The sequence below is a fragment of the Chiloscyllium plagiosum genome, unplaced genomic scaffold, assembly GCF_037043375.1.
Source record: "Chiloscyllium plagiosum isolate Xiang-an unplaced genomic scaffold, Cpla_swu_hap1 HiC_scaffold_32, whole genome shotgun sequence".
NCBI classification, from domain to species: Eukaryota; Metazoa; Chordata; class Chondrichthyes; order Orectolobiformes; family Hemiscylliidae; genus Chiloscyllium; species Chiloscyllium plagiosum.
Window position 1 is genome coordinate 35,568,090 of NW_028270170.1, and position 19,887 is coordinate 35,587,976.

At 40.9% G+C, this 19,887-nt stretch overlaps 1 protein-coding gene across 3 annotated transcripts in view; it reads right to left on the reverse strand.

Annotated features, from left to right (window-relative positions):
* Positions 1-19,887, reverse strand: part of LOC122539987 (sodium channel protein type 4 subunit alpha-like) — a 189,059-nt gene that overhangs the window by 49,384 nt on the left and 119,788 nt on the right. For all 3 annotated transcript variants that reach the window (XM_087977901.1, XM_087977899.1, XM_087977902.1), the window contains 4 exons: positions 11,371-11,811; positions 7,154-7,195; positions 4,914-5,037; positions 2,366-2,520 (listed from right to left, as the gene is read on the reverse strand). In XM_087977901.1, coding sequence (XP_087834027.1) covers positions 2,366-2,520; positions 4,914-5,037; positions 7,154-7,195; positions 11,371-11,811 — 762 coding nt within the window. The remainder of the gene's footprint in view (positions 1-2,365; positions 2,521-4,913; positions 5,038-7,153; positions 7,196-11,370; positions 11,812-19,887) is intronic.

Genomic DNA, 19,887 nt, shown 5'->3' on the forward strand with positions numbered 1-19,887 from the left:
ATTATATTCTATCTGCCACTCACTTCACCTCTCCGTATTCCTTTGCCAACTCCTTGTGTCATCCTTTGGTAGGAATATACTGAAGCAAACAGTACCATCTGTCAGAACAAGGTGGAGTGATCTTTACCAGGAGGACTACACATCCATATACATTATTGAAAGGAGCTTCTCCTTTTGCCAGTCTTTCGCTGTAGGAATAGGTATGCTGCCACATTTAGTGAACGTCTGAAGAGATGTCAAGAAATTACAGGCTCATCATATTGTCATATTGTAGTTTGAAAATCTCATCTTCAAAAGGTCTGTTTACATCTGGTTTATATTATAAATTACATAACATAATTCATTAATTAGTATTACTAATGTAAGTACAAGGATAAAACATGAAATTTGTGTGACAGAAAGTTGAAAAGAATTAAATATGCCACTATAGGAAGTTTGCTCCAGACACATAATTTCTAATGTACTAAAGACAATCAGAACCTTATAAGACCAAACTAGGAAGCACAGGGAATGCTTAATTCACACATAACCTTTAAAGAAGATGTTCCATCCTGACCTTAAATTTACCTGGATCATCTCTGACACCTCCCTCCCCTTCCTGGACCTCTCCATCTGCATTAATGACGACTGACTTGACACCGACATTTTTTACAAACCCACCGACTCCCACAGCTACCTGGATACACCTCTTCCCACCCTACCTCCTGCAAAAATACCATCCCATATTCCCAATTCCTCCGCCTCCGCCGTATCTGCTCCCAGGAGGACCAGTTCCACCACAGAACACATCAGATGGCCTCCTTCTTCAGAGACCGCAATTTCCCTTCCCACATGGTTAAAGATGCCCTCCAATGCATCTCGTCCACATCCCGCACCTCCGCCCTCAGACCCCACCCCTCAACGGTAACAAGGACAGAACACCCCTGGTGCTCACCTTCCACCCTACCAACCTTCGCATAAACCAAATCATCCGCCGACATTTTCACCACCTCCAAACAGACCCCACCACCAGGGATATATTTCCCTCCCCACCCCTCTCTGCCTTCCGCAAAGACCGTTCCCTCTGTGATTACCTGGTCAGGTCCACGCCCCCCTACAACCCACCTCCCATCCTGGCACCTTCCCCTGCCATCGCAGGAATTGCAAAACCTGCGCCTACGCATCCTCCCTCACCTCGATCCAAGGCCCTAAAGGAGCCTTCCACATCCATCAAAGTTTTACCTGCACATCCACCAATATCATTTATTGTATCAGTTGCTCCCGATGCGGTCTCCTCTACATTGGGGAGACTGGATGCCTCCTAGCAGAGCGCTTTAGGGAACATCTCTGGGACACCTGCATCAATCAACCACACTGCCCTGTGGCCCAACATTTCAATTCCCCTTCCCATTCTGCCAAGGGCATGGAGGTCCTGGGCCTCCTTCACCGCCGCTCCCTCACCACCAGACGCCTGGAGGAAAAACGCCTCATCTTCCGCCTCGGAACACTTCAACCCCAGGGCATCAATGTGGACTTCAACAGTTTCCTCATTTCCCCTTTCTCCACCTCATCCCAGTTCCAAACTTCCAGCTCAGCACTGTCCCCATGACTTGTCCTACAGGCCTATCTTCTTTTCCACCTATCCACTCCACCCTCCTCCCTGACCTATCACCTTCATCCCCTCCCCCACTCACCTATTGTACTCTATGCTACATTCTCCCCACCCCCACCCTCCTCTCATTTATCTCTCCACTCTTCAGGCACTCTGCCTGTATTCCTGATGAAAGGCTTTTGCCCAAAATGTCGATTTTACTATTCCTCGGATGCTGCCTGAACTGCTGCGCTCTTCCAGCATCCCTAATCCGTACATCTCAAATGTGACTGCTGCTTAATTTTAATCCACACAGAATTTATGTGCATAGAATTCATTTGTAAAAAACACAATGCTAAACATAATTTTATTTCATGGATATTTCCAAACCAGGACACGTATAAAACATGTATATTACAAACCTAAATCATAGTTATAGAATCAAAGAGTTATACAGCACACAAACAGACCCTTTAGTTCAACTCATTCATGCTAACCAAGTTTCCCAAATTAAACTAGTCCCATTTTCCTGCATTTGGCCTATATCCCTCCAAACGTGGCCTCACCAAAGTCCTGTACCTGGGTCACTCTATTCTACAACACTCCCCAGGGCTCTACCATTAACTGTAGAAGTTCTAACCTTATTCAATTTGCCAAAATGCAACACTTCACGTTTATCTAAATTAAATTCTATCTGCCGCTCCGCGACTCATTGGCTCAAAGATTCTGATCTTCCACTTAGTACCAATCCTCTGATAGGACATGGAAACTTACAGGGAAGGAGGTGAAACTTACCAGGGCACCACTGCTCAGCAGGATCATAAAGATGATGAATGTTTCAAACCAGTTGTGTTCCACTATCCTGAAGCAGGTTTTCCTCAGATTCCACCACATCTTGCCTCGATCACTCTTTATATTGATGTCAAGACAAGGACAGACTCTCAAACAGCCTGTACAAGCAGAAGAAGTTTCAAAAGGTTATTTTAAGCTCTTTGCTCCCCAAGTGTGACACTTAATATTACCTATTAAAAAATCGTCCTCAAAACATTTGAGAAATAAATGCACCAGAAGGACATGGTTTTCACCAGATGTTGGCATATGTCTCAGCAGCCAGTTCCCACTGATGTCATAAATATTAAATGTAATTTTATAATGAAAGTATTGGCAGGGCATCACCAAAGGTGAACCTCTGCTCAAAAACCAAGTAAGAGGGAGATGACAGAATTATTTAAAAATACTGGCTGATAAACTGTTCTATTCAGGAGGATTCAGGAATCATCAGATTTGACAGGATTATCCAAAAGTTTTGAAGAGAAAGGTGATTAACATCCATCTTAAAGAAAAGTCTGGAAATACAAGCTGACATGCATTGTGTTTAAAATATTGGACTGTGTTTCCAAAGAAAGAACCAGAATTTGTTTCGCAGCTTACACATCCTCTCAAGATCGTAAGGTGAATTATAGTCACTGCTACAATGCAGGCAATGCACTAACATTAAATGACTTTAATGATCAGCTAAAATATTTTATTAATGAGGGATGAGGTTTAACTGTTTGCCAGAGCACTGAGTGAACTCAAACGTATTTGTTTGAAGAACTCTGAGGGTTTTTTTCTATCTACTTGATATGATGAATGGAGATGTTTGTTCATTATCTCAACTATACGATATAACATGCATTTGGGGGGGGGGGCAATGGTCTAGTGGGTATTATTGCTAGACTGTTAATCCAGAGACCCACATAATGTTCTGGGGACCTGGGCTTGAATTCTGTCACAGCAGATGGTGCAATTTGAATTCAGTAAAATCTGGAAGTAAGAATCTGATGATGGCTGTGAATTTGTTATTGGAAAAACCCAACTGGTTCACTAATGTCCTTTAGGCAAAGAATCTGCCATCCTTAACTGGTCTGGACTACATGTGACTCCAGATCCAGTGTAATGTGGTTGACTGTTAAGTGCCCTCTGGGCAATTTGGGATGGGCAGGAAATGGCGACTTGCCCTCATCCCGTGAATGAATTTTTTAAAACATGACACTGGAGTTGCAGCCTTGATGCAGTGCTTGATGTTCAGTTTGAATCCATAACTTTCTAAATTTGGGACAAGGGCATTGTGAAAATCTTGAAGAATAATTAAATCTTTATGGCCAGTCAGCATGGCTGTATGCAGTGGAAGAGGAGCAATTATGCTCAATAGCTCCATTAGTATTTTTTGAGACAACATTAGAATTTGGATAAAGAGATTTATCATTGGCATTTTTTATCTATACATCAACGAGTGTTTTCAGGGACAGCAGTACACAGGTAGTGAAGTAGATTTTAGATAACGCATATGTCTTGAAGTGAATTGACATTAAATAAGTTATCTAACAACATAACCACCAGGATTAGCTGTAGCATTTGTTACCGATACATTGTACTGATTATTTGCAAGTGAGGTCATCAAAACTGTTCAAAGGGAGAAGGAGAGTTATGGGCACTCAGGAGAGGGCTGAACCAGTGCACACAAATCCATGCAAGATGGACTAAGAAACTGTGATTCAATTTCAATGTTGACAATTATAAGCTGGTAAAATAGGAAAGAAGAATGCACACTGCCATATAAAGTAAATGAATTTCATGTACGTGATGCATGGAAAATGTTTGAGAGTGTTGATTGAATACAGTCTGCTAAATAAAATCTTGGGTTGTGCCGTGTTGGAAGTCAGCACTGATTCTTTGAAATTCTCTACTACAGAGGGTTGTAGATGGTCAATCATTGATTTTATTAAAACCTGAAATCAATATGATTTCAGACTGTAAGTAAATAGGGGATCTGGTTGTGCAAAATAGATTTGAGATTAGCCCTATTTTTGAAATAATGAAGTACGTGTGATGGTTCATATGAGCTACTGCAGTTCCTGCTTGTTATATGCTTTATGCAAACGCCAGGATATACGATGGGGCTGCAACAAGATAGTGTTCCTCATCTATAATTTATACAACTCTAGTTGCCATATTTCCATATAGATACTGATTATAGCGAGTCACTGCAAGAGCTGAATTTATAAAATAATGCCTGTTCTTTACTTCTGGATTTTCCCCGATGGAAAATGAGAATTAGATCACAAAGCATTGAAAATGAAGGCGTAAGTGGTACGCCTACTACTGTATCATATTATTTTCCAAGAAGGATCACTGGATCCAAAACATTTATTCTGCTTTCTCTCTACAGATGTTGCTAAACCTGCTTCTGTTTTTGCTACTAATGCAAGATTCAACATGTTGGAACTTGATTACAGTGGGCCACATCCATCCTATATTTCCCCTTTCCTTCCCTCAATCCGAGCTCTTTCAGTGTTTTTACCTTCTGTCAAGCATTCTTCTGGGTCATTATTCTCAGGATTTTCTTCTGCAGCCTCCTTTACCTCTTCTTCCTCAGGTTTCAGGTCCACGGTACTGCACTGGGACGAGTCTATATTCAATTTAGTCTGTATAGGAATGAAATAACAGTGGATAATTAATATTGAAATAGAGAGAAGCCACATCAAAATTCTTTGAGTGAAATCAAGGTTATTGACGGGACAAGATAAACAGCAAGTTGGCCAGGCTTGGAGCTACTGTCAACTGAAAAATGAGATTTGCTAGCATTCCTATTACATATTCACAACTCTTTTTTTTTCTCTTAGCACATTTGTTTTGCAAGGCAATTAAGTTGGTGATCAACTTTTGCTACTTGAATGGGGATTCTATTGTTTCAGTCATGGATCTACTTGAGCTAATGAGTACAGTAAAAACAGTACCAGTGTTTGAAATGAAAGCCTTAAGGAATACGCAAAGGAAATCCCAAATAGATCACCAGATGGAAATCCATCTGGAGCAGGATATACCAAGAAATCTCTGTATCAAATCTTTCAATCTCTTCGGACATACTGAGCCATTGTTTTTGTTGTGGAGTAATGATAAATGCAGTTGAAATTTATTTGCACTTCAATAGAAGCTTGATAATGACGTAAGACAGACTGCTGTTTGCTGACCTCTATTTTCCTATATCACTCAAGGCCAACTTCACTCCAGAGTTTCTGCAAACATCAGTAATATTTTCCATTGGGTATGCCAAACAGTCATTCACAAAGGTGAAAGGCACAGTCTAGGAGTGCTGTAAATATGTTGCTGGAAAAGCACAGCAGGTCAGGCAGCATCCAAAGAGCAGGAGAATCGACGTTTCGGGCATGAGCCCTCCTTCAGGAATGAGGAAAGTATGTCCAGCAGGCTAAGATAAAAGGTAGGGAGGAGGGACTTGGGGGAGGGGCATTGGAAATGTGATAGGTGGAAGGAGGTCAAGGTGAGGGTAATAGGCCGGAGTGGGGGTGGGGGCGGAGAGGTCGGGAAGAAGATTGCAGGTTAGGAAGGCGGTGCTGAGTTCGAGGGATTTGACTGAGACAAGGTGGGGGGAGGGGAAATGAGAAAACTGGAGAAATCTGAGTTCAACCCTTGTGGTTGGAGGGTTACTAGGCGGAAGATGAGGCGCTCTTCCTCCAACCGTCGTGTTGCTATGGTCTGGCGATGGAGGAGTCCAAGGACCTGCATGTCCTTGGTGGAGTGGGAGGGGGAGTTGAAGTGTTGAGCCACGGGGTGGTTGAGTTGGTTGGTCCGGGTGTCCCAGAGGTGCTATTTGAAACATTCTGCAAGTAGGCGGCCTGTCTCCCCAATATAGAGGAGGCCACATCGGGTGCAGCGGATGCAGTAAATGATGTGTGTGGAGGTGCAGGTGAATTTGTGGCAGATATGGAAGGATCCCTTGGGGCCTTGGAGGGAAGTAAGGGGGGAGGTGTGGGTGCAAGTTTTGCATTTCTTGTGGTTGCAGGGGAAGGTGCCGGGAGTGGAGGTTGGGTTGGTGGGGGGTGTGGACCTGACAAGGGAGTCACGGAGAGAGTGGTCTTTTCAGAACGCTGATAGGGGAGGGGAGGGAAATATATCCTTGGTGGTGGGGTCCATATGGAGGTGGGTAGTGGCTGTCTGGAATTTGGCAGTACCTGCTAAGAATCCTTCTATCCAGAACGGTCGTAAAGCATCGCAAGTATCTGCGCACAGTATTATCTGAGGATCAAGGACTGATGGTGGAAAACACAGATTAATGTATCAAGTGTTATTCAGCACAATTGCTGCCATATCTGAGTTAGAAGAAAACCCCTGAAAGCCATAAGCAACATACAAGTATAATCTACACTGTAGAACAATGGGACTTCTGTTGTGGTTCTAGCACATCCTTCCAATTGTTTGTGAATTGCTGCACTATTAGAGAAATGCTTGTGCCCTCAATATATCACAATGAAGTTCACATCAGGGAATTACTGCTCTTATGCAGGCAAAAGAGTTACCCTAGACAACATACATTCAAAAAGAAACATTGCCGTTTGGAAAAGGCCAATAATTTACGACATAACAGTCACTGCACATCAAACTAAGAGTGTGTGCGTAGGAAGGGTTTTGCAAGGTAATAATAATCTATATACTTGAAAAAGGTTTTTCAGGTCCACAGTAGGAAAGAAGTCCCAGCCTTCAGCCAATATATCATCCTAGTGACAATTACGCACATAAACTTACAGGTATGGGAATTTCATCTTTCACTGGCAATACATCCAAATCCTGAGGAAAGAAAGAAAAAAAACACGAATTTCAATCTAGTTATCAAGCTGAAAATTGACATATTTAGACATGGCCTTGCATAGAGATTCAAACAATGGACTCTAGTGGATATGAATCCTTCACTTTGTAGTAATGTCAATAGGTCAGTTCATTTGACATGGGGGTCAGGTTTGAAGGGCTGAATGGCCTACTCCTGCTCCTATTTTGTATGTTTCTATGCTGTTTCACTCCTTCTCAGTGTCACTACTGAGACTGGGAACCGATAACAGCAGAATGTTGACATCATTTTGTTGAAGCAAGAATCTGAAACCATTGAAGCAAATGGATACTGACCATCCAGAATTGGGATCTATAAAGGACATGATAGAAGATTTTAAATTTCCCAGTTGTTTATTTCTGCATATTAACAGAAATAAGTGCAAGTCTCTAAAACTGGAAGGAATTTGTTTGAGCTGGTTCGGCCTCGTCAGTTGGAATTAGCATGTGAAAAGGAGCATGGAACTTGACATAATTACAACCACCAGTGAAAGGGTACTGAAGAAAATGATTCAAACTAAAATCTCACAAATCTCTAGTCCTGATTAATTTCATTCTACTGTGTAAAAAGAAACAATTTTTTTTAAAATTCTCTAGATGCTGGAAAAGTCTCAACAAATTAGCAAAACATAAATTACATTATTTTATTCAAGGAAATGAGGGAGACAGAAAACAGAAAATTACAGGCAGATTAATTTGACACAAGTCAAAACTGCTGCAATGTATTATTAAGGAGGCTAAAGCAAGGCATTTTGAAAATCTTAAAACTATCATGAAGAGTCAATATGGATTTATGAAGGGGAAATCATGGTTAATTTATCAGGGTTCTTCGATAAAGTAACAAGCAACATAGATAAAGGGGAATCATGGAAGCACTAAACGTAGATTTCGAAGGAAATTGGTAAGATGCCACATCAAAGGTTACTGTACAAAATAAGAGGTCCTGGTGAAGGGGGAGCGTATGAAACATGGATAGAGGATTTTTCACTAATAGGAAACAAAAGGTGGGTATAAGTGTATTGTTTTCAGTTTGGCAGGATGTGACAAATGATGTGCCACAGGGATCAGTATTGGAGCCTTACTTATTCATAGTTTAAATCAATTAACTGGTTAAAGGGACCCGATGTATTGTTTATAAATTTGCTGACAATGCAAAGTTAAGCATGAAACTAAGTTATGAAGAGGATTTAAGGAGTCTGTGAAGGGATACAAATAAATTCAGTAGATTGAGTATAGCATAGGGAAAGGCAGGACCTGGTATATGAATCATAACCGTTAGTATGCTGTCACAGCAAGTAATTAGGAAGGTAAATAGAAAGTTGTTGTTTATTACAAGAGGCCTGGAATATAATAGTAGGCATATTTTGATGTAGTTTTATAGAAGGTTTATGAAGTCACATTCCAAATATCAAGTACAGTTTGTTTTCCTTATTTAAAAAATGGAGTAAATGCATGAGATGCAGTTGAGAGAAGGTACACTCAATTGATACCTCGATGGGAGGGGATTATCTTATAAGGAATGGCTGAACAGGCTGGGCCTATATCCACTGGAGTAGAGAAGAATGGTAATGCTAATCTTACTGAAATATATAAAATCCTGAAAAGACTAGAGAGGGTAAACACTAAAAGAGTGTTTCCCCTTGGGGAAGAGACTAGAACTAGTGTATACCATTTAAAAATAAAAAGACTCACATTTATGGTGGAGATGAGGAAGATTTGTTTTCCCTCAGCGGGTTGAGAGTCTAAAATGTTTTCCCCAAAAGAATGGTGGAGGCAGGTCATTGAATTCTTTTAAGACAGAGGTAGTTCGATTCATGATTAATAATGGTGATTGTAGCTAGCTGGGAATGAGATGTTGAGGCTGCACTTGGATTGATCAGCCATGGTCTCATTGAATGGCAGAGGAAGCTAAAGGTGAGCAAGGTAGAGCCATGGCCTGTGCTGCTTCTAACTTGTATATATGTATGTATGTGAGGCCAATTAAAATTAGACTGATTCTACTTATCAGTCTGAGTTTCCTTTATTCTTGTCCATTGTCATTTCAGATTTGCCACTTGAAGCAGGTCATGGGCTAATTTAAATGCAAATGTCTTGGCCTGGTTACATTATCGATCCTGCATTGTGACCTGTCAGTAACAGCAGATGATCACAGTCATATGCAGTGACAGGATCAGTTTAAGGAAAACGTTACCTATATATCCTTATGAACCAGGAGGAGTAGAAATGATGTCCACTCAAGGCTATGCAAAGAGGTCTCGTGTCTTCCTAACCCCAGCTTTGCATCACCCTTTTCACACTGGCATGTTATAAAACAGGTAGCTATACAGATGGTAGATGCATTGGTTATAATTTTCCAAGAATCACTGGATTCTGGAGAAGTACTAGGGAATTAGAAAACTGCCAATGTGACACCTCTATTCAAAGAAGGAGGGAGGCAAGAAGTGGGTAACTATAGGTCGAGTAGCCTCACATCTATTATTGAAAAAGTCTTGGAATCAATTATTAAGGTAGTAATGGCAGAACATTTGGAAAATCATAATCTAATCAAATGTCACATTGGCTCCGTGAAAGTAGAAATCATGCCTGGCTAATTTATTACAGTTTTTTGAGGAATTCTCAACCAGAGTGGATAGAGGGGAAGTAGTAGACGTGTTGTATTTGAACTTTCAGAAGGCATTTGACAATGTAGCTCTCAAAAAGTTAAATAAGAGCCCATGGTGTTGGAATTTGCATACTGGTATGATTACAGAATTGGCTAATGGGAAGGAAACAGTGAGTGGGGATAAGGATTCTTTTTGAGGTTGATGATCTGTGACCGGTGAGGTTCCACAGGGATCGGTGCTAGGACCCCAATGTTTACCATATATATATATATATATATATATATATAGGAGGAAAGAAGAGTCTTACAGCCAAATTTGCTGATGACACAAAAAATAGGTGGAAAGGCAGGCTTCAAGAGGGATATCAGCACTTTATAGAGAGATATTAATAGGTCAAGTAAATGGACAAAAACGTTAGCAAACAGAGTATAATATGGGAACAATATGAAGTTGTTTACTTTGGAAGGGAGAACAAAAAAAAGAGTATCATGGAGAAAAGCTGCAGAAGGCTATAACACAAAGGGACTTGGGGGTACCTATTCACGAAACACAGAAAGCGAGTACAGAGGTACAGCAGGTAATTAGGAAGGCTCATGGAATGTTGATCCTTATTTCAAGGGGGTTGGAATATAAGTATAGGGAAATCCAACTGCAACTGTACCTGGGGTACTGTTAGCAATTTTGCTTCTCTTATTTAAGGAAAGATATCCTTTCATTGGAGCTGTTCAGAGAAGGTTCATGGTGATATTACCTGGTATGGAGGGATTGCCTAATAAGCAAAGGCTAAGCAGGTGGGCACCTACCCACTGGAGTTTAGAAGAATGAGAGGTGATCTCATTGGAATCTTCAGGGACTTGACAGCATAAATGCTAAGAGGATGTTTCCCTCAGAGTCTAGGACCAGAGGGCACAATATAGGGGTGCTGACTTTAGCCTAAGATGACGAGTATTTCTTCTCTCAATGGTTTGTGATTTGTCACAGAGAGTTTTGAGGGCACAGTCCTTGGGTATATCTAAGGTTGAGATACACAGATTCTTGATCAGTCAAGTAATCAAGGGTTATGGGCAAAGGGCAGGGAAGTGGATGTGAGGAATGTCCATGATCCATTAACCAAGATCCCATTGAATGGTAGAGCAGGCTTCAGGGATCAAGCAGCATATGCCTTTCCTATTTCATATGTTCTTTGCTGAGGACAGTTCCCTGCAGTCCTGGCATCATAATGTTCCTTGCGTGATTTCCTGTCTGTTTTGAGAAGGAGATTGTCTTATATTATTGGATGAGGCACAAAATTTAAAATAGACCAGGCATCCCATGGAGATTTCTATCCTGTCCATAACCTTACAATTCATCTGACTGTGCTCTCTGCCAATGAAAATCAGGCTGAGGTGGCACAATTCACCGACGAAAATAACTCATCTTTAAGTTTTGCCGAACAGATAATTGAATGCCATCTTGTGTTCAATATTTAATGAATAATTTTATGAGTACTTAAGCAAAAGAGAATGAGATGCTCAAAATCAAAACCATGCTTCTCACCATGTTGGTATCCTCAATGTCTGCTTCAGAGCTTTGTTCCTCCTCTTCAGAATCTGATTCACCTTTGGCAATGGGAACACGAACAGTCAAGTGAGCATTGGCCAAGAGGCCCATGTGGTCACCTTTATCTCGAAGATATTTCCCTTTCATTGTGGTAACCCCATCAAGTTTAGAATGCTCCTCCTTTCCAGTCTCTGTGTCGGTGTGGTTAAAGTCAAGAGCCCCAGTTTTTGAAGAAGACAAGTCATCTAATTGCTTCTCTTCCTGGTCAGGCTTCTTTCTTCGAAAGATACTGATCATAAAGCCTTTTACAAAATCTATCGCCCTGGTGATTCTGTTGAGTGCAATTTGCAGATTGTTCATTTCTGAGTCGTCATCAGGTGCTGAGAGGTTATCTGCACTGAAGGAGCTCAACAGCAAGGCCAGGAAGAGGTTAAGCACCTGCAAATGAATATTTAGCCATCAACGATCACAGTCTTATCATTATTGCATACAGGCCATAGGAAAGTGGAAAAGAACGGTTGTTACGTTACATCCAAAGACCTAGGGATTGTAAACATGATCAACATGCAACTTTTGTTCTATGGCTTTTCCAATATCTTCTCTAATAGCAATGTACCAAAAAGACTGTACAGGATGATTTTGTTTTTTGAGGGAAATCTATTTATTTCTATTGCAGGGGAGTCCAAGCGATGTCGTGGCTCTGAAACCTAATCATTTTGGCTTTCCGATCCTCAACAATTAAGTTCTTTTCTTGCTTATTTTTTATTTGTTACTTTCTCCTGTTTAAATTTGGTAGCCTGGTAGCTTGGAAAGCCCCAATGCCTCTATGGTGAACTAATATTAAAAGAGGAAATTGAGATAAGTCAGTACAGGTAGTTTGTCTGTAACGCGATGCCTGCGTTCCTGTGCAATCCCGCATTATAGAAAAATCGCACTTTAGAAACAGAGTTTAAATTGTCGGTGATTGTAATTGCGTTACAGCCAACACATGTTTTAAAAGTTCGCACTTTAGAAACAGTTTCCCCATTCATCAATCACATTACAGTGAAGTCACGTTAATGAAATGTAAATTATAGCAGAACGACCTGTGTTAGAAAATTCGGATACACTCATATTGTTGGGAATGAGGATTTAAATTTTACATGTCACACATAGAATTCCATGATCCATATACAACAGGCATGCAAAAACAAGCCTGGACCAGAGGACATTGATTAATTTAATTGCAGTGGGCCCAATATTGATTATACTTTTTAATTCATTTACAGGATATGGATGTTACTGGCTTGGCCAGTGTTTACTGCCCATCCAAAATGATCCAGTGGGTAAAGGTCAAACATGTTGCTGTGGGTCTGGAGTCACGTGTAGGCAAGACCAGGTAACGATGGGTGCTTCCTTCCCTAAACGAATTCCAGATTTTTACTGAATGAAAGCTCTACATCTGCCATGCTGGGATTCAAACCTGGGCCTTCAGAACATTTCCTGGGTCTCTGGACTAATTGTCTAGCATTAACACCGTCAAGTCATTATGAGTTAGTTCGGTAACAAGTTCTTTCATCCACAGCAAATTTTATTTTTGGGAAACATGAAAACAGTTTAGTTAGCTGCAGCAAACATAAGGGCAAACTTAAACTGCAGTTTTCTTCTGGATTACCCAAGCTTTCACTCAACTCCATGGGCTCTTTAATTCACACTGCAGCCTGGTTTCCTTGGAAATACTCTTGCAATATTGAGGGACAATAGGTGCATGTTCAGCTGCACTGATTGGTGAAGAGGAAAGGTACAAGGTATAGCAACAATTACTTTTGTGCAGCCTCAAAAAATAGGAATACTTCTCAGCTCCATAAGAATGATGCAGCCAAATGCCCTCCTGCCACTATCCAAATATTCACCTACAGTCGGACTGGTCTCCTCAGCTAATGAGGTACCTGCGCTCATCTGCAGCAAGACTGTACCTCATTCAGACTTGGGCTTTCAAGTAACAAGTAACATTTGTTCAACATAAGTGCCAGGCAATGAACATTGTTAGTGAGAGATGATCGAACCGTTTGATCTAATCTTAATATTCAATATAGTACGTAGAGTCATTGAGTCATAGACATATACAGCACAAAAACAGATCCTTCGGTCCAACTTGTCCATGCCAACCAGATATCCCAACCTAATCTAGTCCCACTTGCCAGCACCTGGCCCATATCCCTCCAAACCCTTCCTATTCATAAACCCATCCAGATGCCTTTTCAATGTTGCAATTGTACCAGAATCTTCAACTATCAACATTATGAGGGTGATACTTTTGGTCCAAAACATAACATGACCTTCAACGTAAACACTGCAGCTAGAATAGCAAGTCAGAGGCTGAGAATTGTGAGTAACTTAACTCTTGACAGCCCAGAGTCTTTCCACCATTGAAAGTAACATATGTCAGGAATGTGATGGAACATTCCTCCAGCTCCAGCACTCTCAAAGTATTCATCCACAGGAAGGAAACGCTCTCATTGGCACCCCATCTACCACCTTAAATAATCAATTTTGCTAATACAAGCACACAGCAACAGCTGGATGAACCATCTACAAGATGTTCTGCAGCTTTAGAAGGTTGCTCCAGCAGGACCTTCCAAATATGTAGCCTGTATCATCTAGATGAATGAGGGCAAGGGATACATAAGAGTTCCAGCCAATGTAAATTCCATTATAATCACACACCATCCTGACAGGAAAAGTTATCTCCGTTCCTTAGCCACCACTTGTTTGAACTCCTGGAACTCCCTCCCCAACAGCATAGAACATAGAACATGGAACAAAGAACAGTACAGCAGGCATTTAGCTCTCAATGTTGTGCCAGCCTTTTATCTTACTCTAAGATCAGACTAATCTACATATCCCTCATTGTATTATCTTCCACATGCCTATCCAAGAGTCGCTTAAATGTCCCTAATGTATCTGACTCTACTACCACTGCTGGCAATGCATTCCATGCACCCACCATTCTCTGTGTAAAGAACCTGCCTCTGACATCTTCCCTAAACCTTCCTCCAATCACCTTAAAATTATGCCCTTTCTTGATAGACATTTCCACCTTGGGGAAAGGTCTCTGGTTATCCACTCTATCTATTCCTCTCAACGTCTTGTACACCTCTATCAAGTCACCACTCATTCTTCTTTGCTCCTATGAGAAAAGCTCTAGTTCCTTCCTTTCAACACAATATTCCCAGTGTGGTCTAACCAGGGCTCTATAGTGCTGCGGCATAACCTCGTAGCTCTTAAACTCAGTCCCCCCGCTAATAAAGCCAACACGCCATATGCCTTCTTAACAACCCTATCAACTCGGGGGCACCTTTGAGGGACCTGTGGACATGGACCCTCAAGATCCCGCTGTTCCTCCACACTGCCACAGCTACCGCCACAGCCACAGTCCCAATATTGAGCCTTTGCTCCAGCTATTCATGATGTAAGTATTTAAGAGGAAAATTTACCATCCTTGTAGGCCCCAGCTCTTCACTCTCACTGCTCCCGCTGCTGCAAATGGTTCATTTGCACTCTGAATGCAGTCCCAGACAATGACTGCAATGGTTCAAGAGGACACTTCATAACCACCTTCTCAAGGCAATCAGGGATGGGCAATAACTGCTGGACTACTAATAGTTCCCACATCCCACTGTGGGAATAGAATAGAATAAACAATATTATGCTATTTGTGCACAGGACACAACAGAGGGAGTTGATCTTGGATGCACCATGGCATCAAGGTCTTCAGTGCCTTCAAAATGAACCAGACCATCCACCAGCAGGACTGAGCATTTGAGCATTAAAATCTATCTTTTGCATCGTAAAAAAACAAAAACTACCAAACACATCAAAGCTAATAAGTTAAGGAATAGATGTGTATTTTTTCGTACAGTATATGGACTTTGCACAAACACTTGCTGCAAACAGCATCAATTACACTCAGATGTGACTTACACCAACAATATAACCATGAATATTGCAATGATGTGTTCTTGGATTCTCAAATCCACTTACATAATGGCATCATATGTTTTTTGATACAAGCATTCAGAATTGTGCCAATTGAAATCAAGTGTATTATGATGTAAACTAAATCGCACCAGATATCTCTACTTATCCTCTCCAGGTACTAACAAGCTGATTTATAGAGAAGACTATTCCCTAGAGAATCCTCTCCCTTGAACCCTGCTGAGCTGATGACGTTCCAAGGGTGTGATTAAATTCCTGCTGACTCTTATGGAATCCAAATGGAACCAAAGACGGAGGCTCGTGCATTTCCTTCACCCTTAGCAATAATTGCCCCTCACTGCTAACCCTTTGTATAGAATCTAAACTAACAACCTCACTTGATAACCTTTTGCACACAATCCATATCTGGAGTCATTAGAAATTTGTTTTCAATTTATTTTCATTTTCTTTTTGTCCTCAAAGTAATTTGCAGACTGGATGAACAATGATCTCACAGTATACAGCATTTGGATTGTATTATGTGGGTCAGACATAAGTCTTAAATAAATCACTTGTATAATATTCATAAATATGTTTAGTCACCGCACCCAGCCAGTCATAAGTAGCTGTCATATTTAGGAAACCAGATTTTTCAGTAAGAATCACAATATTATAGTTAGCATCAGCCAAAGTACTTTAGAACCCGTGTTTAGTGTGAAATGCATCAGAGCTATATTGGAACATAAGAGCTGCTCTAACATCACTGCCAACAATCTGCACATGAAGGACAAATTCCTAAATCATGGCATAAATGGTATTGTACCCTCCCTCTATCAGAGCTGAATGAAGGTCTGTTACCCCTTTCCCTGAGTAAGCCTGATATGAGGGAGACCAAAAACAAAATAAAGCATTTCTTGGTCCAAGCTTATAAAAGGTTTTTCTGACATTTACCAATGAGAATGTGAGCGCTTAAGAAAGTAACAGAACCTGATATGGAGACAGGCGTACATGCTGGCACTGAACGGGAAGAGTAATTCGCACATTTTGTAGTCTCAGGGAGGTTTGAGTTTCATGGGGGTTTAGCTGGATTTTGACTAAATTGAACTGCAGGGTTGAAATTATTTTCAGCTATTAATTTATTTATGAAAATATATTTCTCACATTTACAATACATCTGCTCTTCTTTTCAAGGCATATTTTATACTCATCAAGGTAAACCTACTTGACCAGGGGACGGGAGTATTTCCAATAGGTAAATTTCCAACTTTATAATGTTGCCAAGATGCTCACGTGCTAGGAGGGTGTTTCAGAATTTCAGGCACAGTTCAGAAAACTATCCCTCAAGAATTACCACAGAGTAGACTCAAATCTGGTTCTGGGCAGTAGTGGGTATTGAGCTGCTGGAAACCAGAGCCTAGATTAAAATGGTGCTGGAAAAGCACAGCAGGCCTGGCAGCATCCGAGGAGCAGGAAAATCAACGTTTCGGGCAAAATCAGGAATTCCTGATGAAGGGCTTTTGCCTGAAACATCGATTTTCCCGCTCCTCAGATGGTGCCTCGCCTGCTGTGCTTTTCCAGCACCACTCTAATCTAGACTCAGATCTGGTTCTGCATGACAAGATGTTATGCTCAATTTAATAAATCTCATAAACATGTATTGGCTCTAAATTACAGTCAATATTATAAAATATTATAAACACTTTCACTTTTCAAATCAGTTTCCATCATATCTCTCTCAATGAAACTTTTAATTTGATGAGCGGGTTGGAGTAGTATTATGGAAGTCCATTGATATCAGAACTGAAGTTGCACAGGATTGATAATGGGATGAGAGCTTTCACTTTCTGTCAGGGGCTTGAATGACGTTAATTTGAGGAATGAGAGAAATTCCACTAAGATGGGAGCAGAAAATGGGTGATAGCAAGTCAGCCACCCATTATGTAACCCATCTGATTTTAAGGGAAAACAGCAGACACAAGTATAGAGAACGTAGCCAATTCTCCACCACCTCCATTGCTCCAAGTGGGGTCACGACCCAGTTCCTACGGGATTTGAGTTCATGTTCGCAAAAGTGCTCTTGATTAGATTTGAACGTCAGCCCTAGAGTTTTAATGAATCAAATAGAATCTATTGACCAATTTGTTTATGCTATAACTCACCTTCTAAATCAGTTGTTCATGGATTGTAATTAATGAAATTCATAAACAGGCCAAAATGACACGAGAAACCTGAACTTAAAAATTAATCCAAGGAAATGTTTACACAATACTATTTGCCTCTTATACAGCAAGCAATCAGTAAATTCCATAAAGTGAATGCAATATTTCTTTAACCAACAATCCCGAAGGACTGTGAAAATATCCCATATCCATATCACACCTTTAAAAATATCCCAGAGCATTTCACAGGAGCATTATGAAGCAAAATGTGACACAAACTCTGTAAGGAGATATTTGATTAGATGTCAAAAGAGAGGTAGGTTTTAGAAAGTGCCTTAAAGGAGATGGAGAAGGGAAAAGGTGAAGGGGACAGAATTTCAGAGCTCCTGGCCTTGTCAACTGAACATACAGCCATCAATGTTGGAGAGATTAAAACTGGAAAGACACAAGAGCGAGAACAACACAGAGTCATTAAGTCACAGAGTGTACAGCATGGAAACAGACACTTCAGTCCAACTGCACTGACCAGATAGCCTAAATAAATCTCGTCCCATTTTCCAGCATGTGGCTCATATCCCTCTAACCCTTCCTATTCATATACCCATCCAGATGCCTTTTAAATATTGTAATCATACCAACCTCCACCACTTCCTCTGGCAGTTCATTCCATACACGCACCAACCTCTGCATGAAAAAGTTGCCCCTTAGATCACTTTTAAATCTTTCCCCTCTCACCTTAAACCTATGCCCTCAAGTTTTGGACTCCCATATCCTGGGAAAAAGACCTTGTTTATTCACCCTATCCATGCCCCCATGATTTTATAAATCTCTATAAAGTCACCCCTCAATCTCTGACACTCCAGAGAAAATAGCCCAGCCTATTCAACCTCTCCCTGTAGATCAAAACCTCCACCCCCAGCAATATCCTTGTAAGTTCTTTCTGAACCTTTTCAAGTTTAACAACATTCTCCCTATCGCAAGTAAGGAAATGATTCCTACATTATACAATTAAGTGTATTACTATTTCTAAGACATTTCTGAAAATAACCTTCCTTCAGAAAACCGAGCTCGAGATTTGTTCCAGTACAATAATGTGAAATTATTGTGACTATATAGCAAAACCAAGTCTCACTGATCGATTAAACTTTAATGCTCTAAAATATCCTGAGGGGCTTAGCAGAATGATTATAAAATCCGTAAAACAAAATATTCTGACAGTCTGCTTGAAAAGACGTTTTATGTGTCTTAAAGGAGGAGATAGAAGTGGTGAGAGAGTTATAAGAAAGATAGGAGAGGTAAATATTTTACACAGGGAGTCCTTCACAGGTGGAATGAACTTCCTGAGGAAATGGTAGATATGGGTACAATTATAATATTTAAAAAACATTTGGATAGGTACATGAATAGGAAAGGTTTGGGCCAGGAACAGGCAGGTGGGACTAGTTCAGTTTGGGATTATGTTTGGCATGAGCTGGTTGGAGCAAAGGTGATGTATGTTTCTATGACTGTATGACTTTTGGAAAGGCAAATCAGGACAGGATTTATACACTTAATGGTAAGGTCCTGGGGTGTGTTGCTGAACAAAGAGGCCTTGGAGGGCAGGTTCGTAGTTCCTTGAAAGTGGAGTCGCAGGTAGACAGGGTGGTGAAGAAGACGTTTGGTATGCTTTCCTTTATTGGTCAGAGCATTGAGTACAGGAGTTGGGAGGTCATGTCACGGCTGTAGAGGATATTGGTTAGGCCACTTTTGGAATATTGTGTGCAATTCTGATCTCCCTCCTATAGGAAGAATATTGTGAAACTTGAAAGGGTTAATAAGAGATTTACAAAGATGTTGTCAGGTTTGGAGAATTTGAGCTATAGGGAGAGGCTGAATAGGCTGGAGCTGTTTTGTCTAGTACACTGGAGGCTGCCAGCTGATCTTATAGAGGCTTATAAAATCATGATGTGCATGGACAGGGTAAATAGACAGCATACTTTCCCTGGGTTAGGGGCATCCAGAACCAGAGGGCATAGCTTTAGGGTGAAAGGGGAAAGATTTAAAAGGGATCTGAGGGGCACCTTTTTCATGCAAAGGGTGGTGCATGTATGGAATGAGCTGCCAGAGAAAGTGGAGGAGGCTGGTACAATAACAGCTTTTTAAAGGCATCTGGATGTGTACATGAATAGGAAGGATTTAGAGGGATATGGGCTAAGTGCTGGCAAATGGGACTAGATTACTTTAAGATATCTGGTCAGCATGGACGAGTTGGACCAAATGGTCTGTTTCCATGCTGTACATCTCTGTGACTTTATGACTGTATGACTCTAACTGAATTCCAAAGCATGAGGGCTAGGCAGCTGAAAGCACTGTTACTAATAGGGAATCTATTGGCTAATTAAAATGGTGCATTAGATGT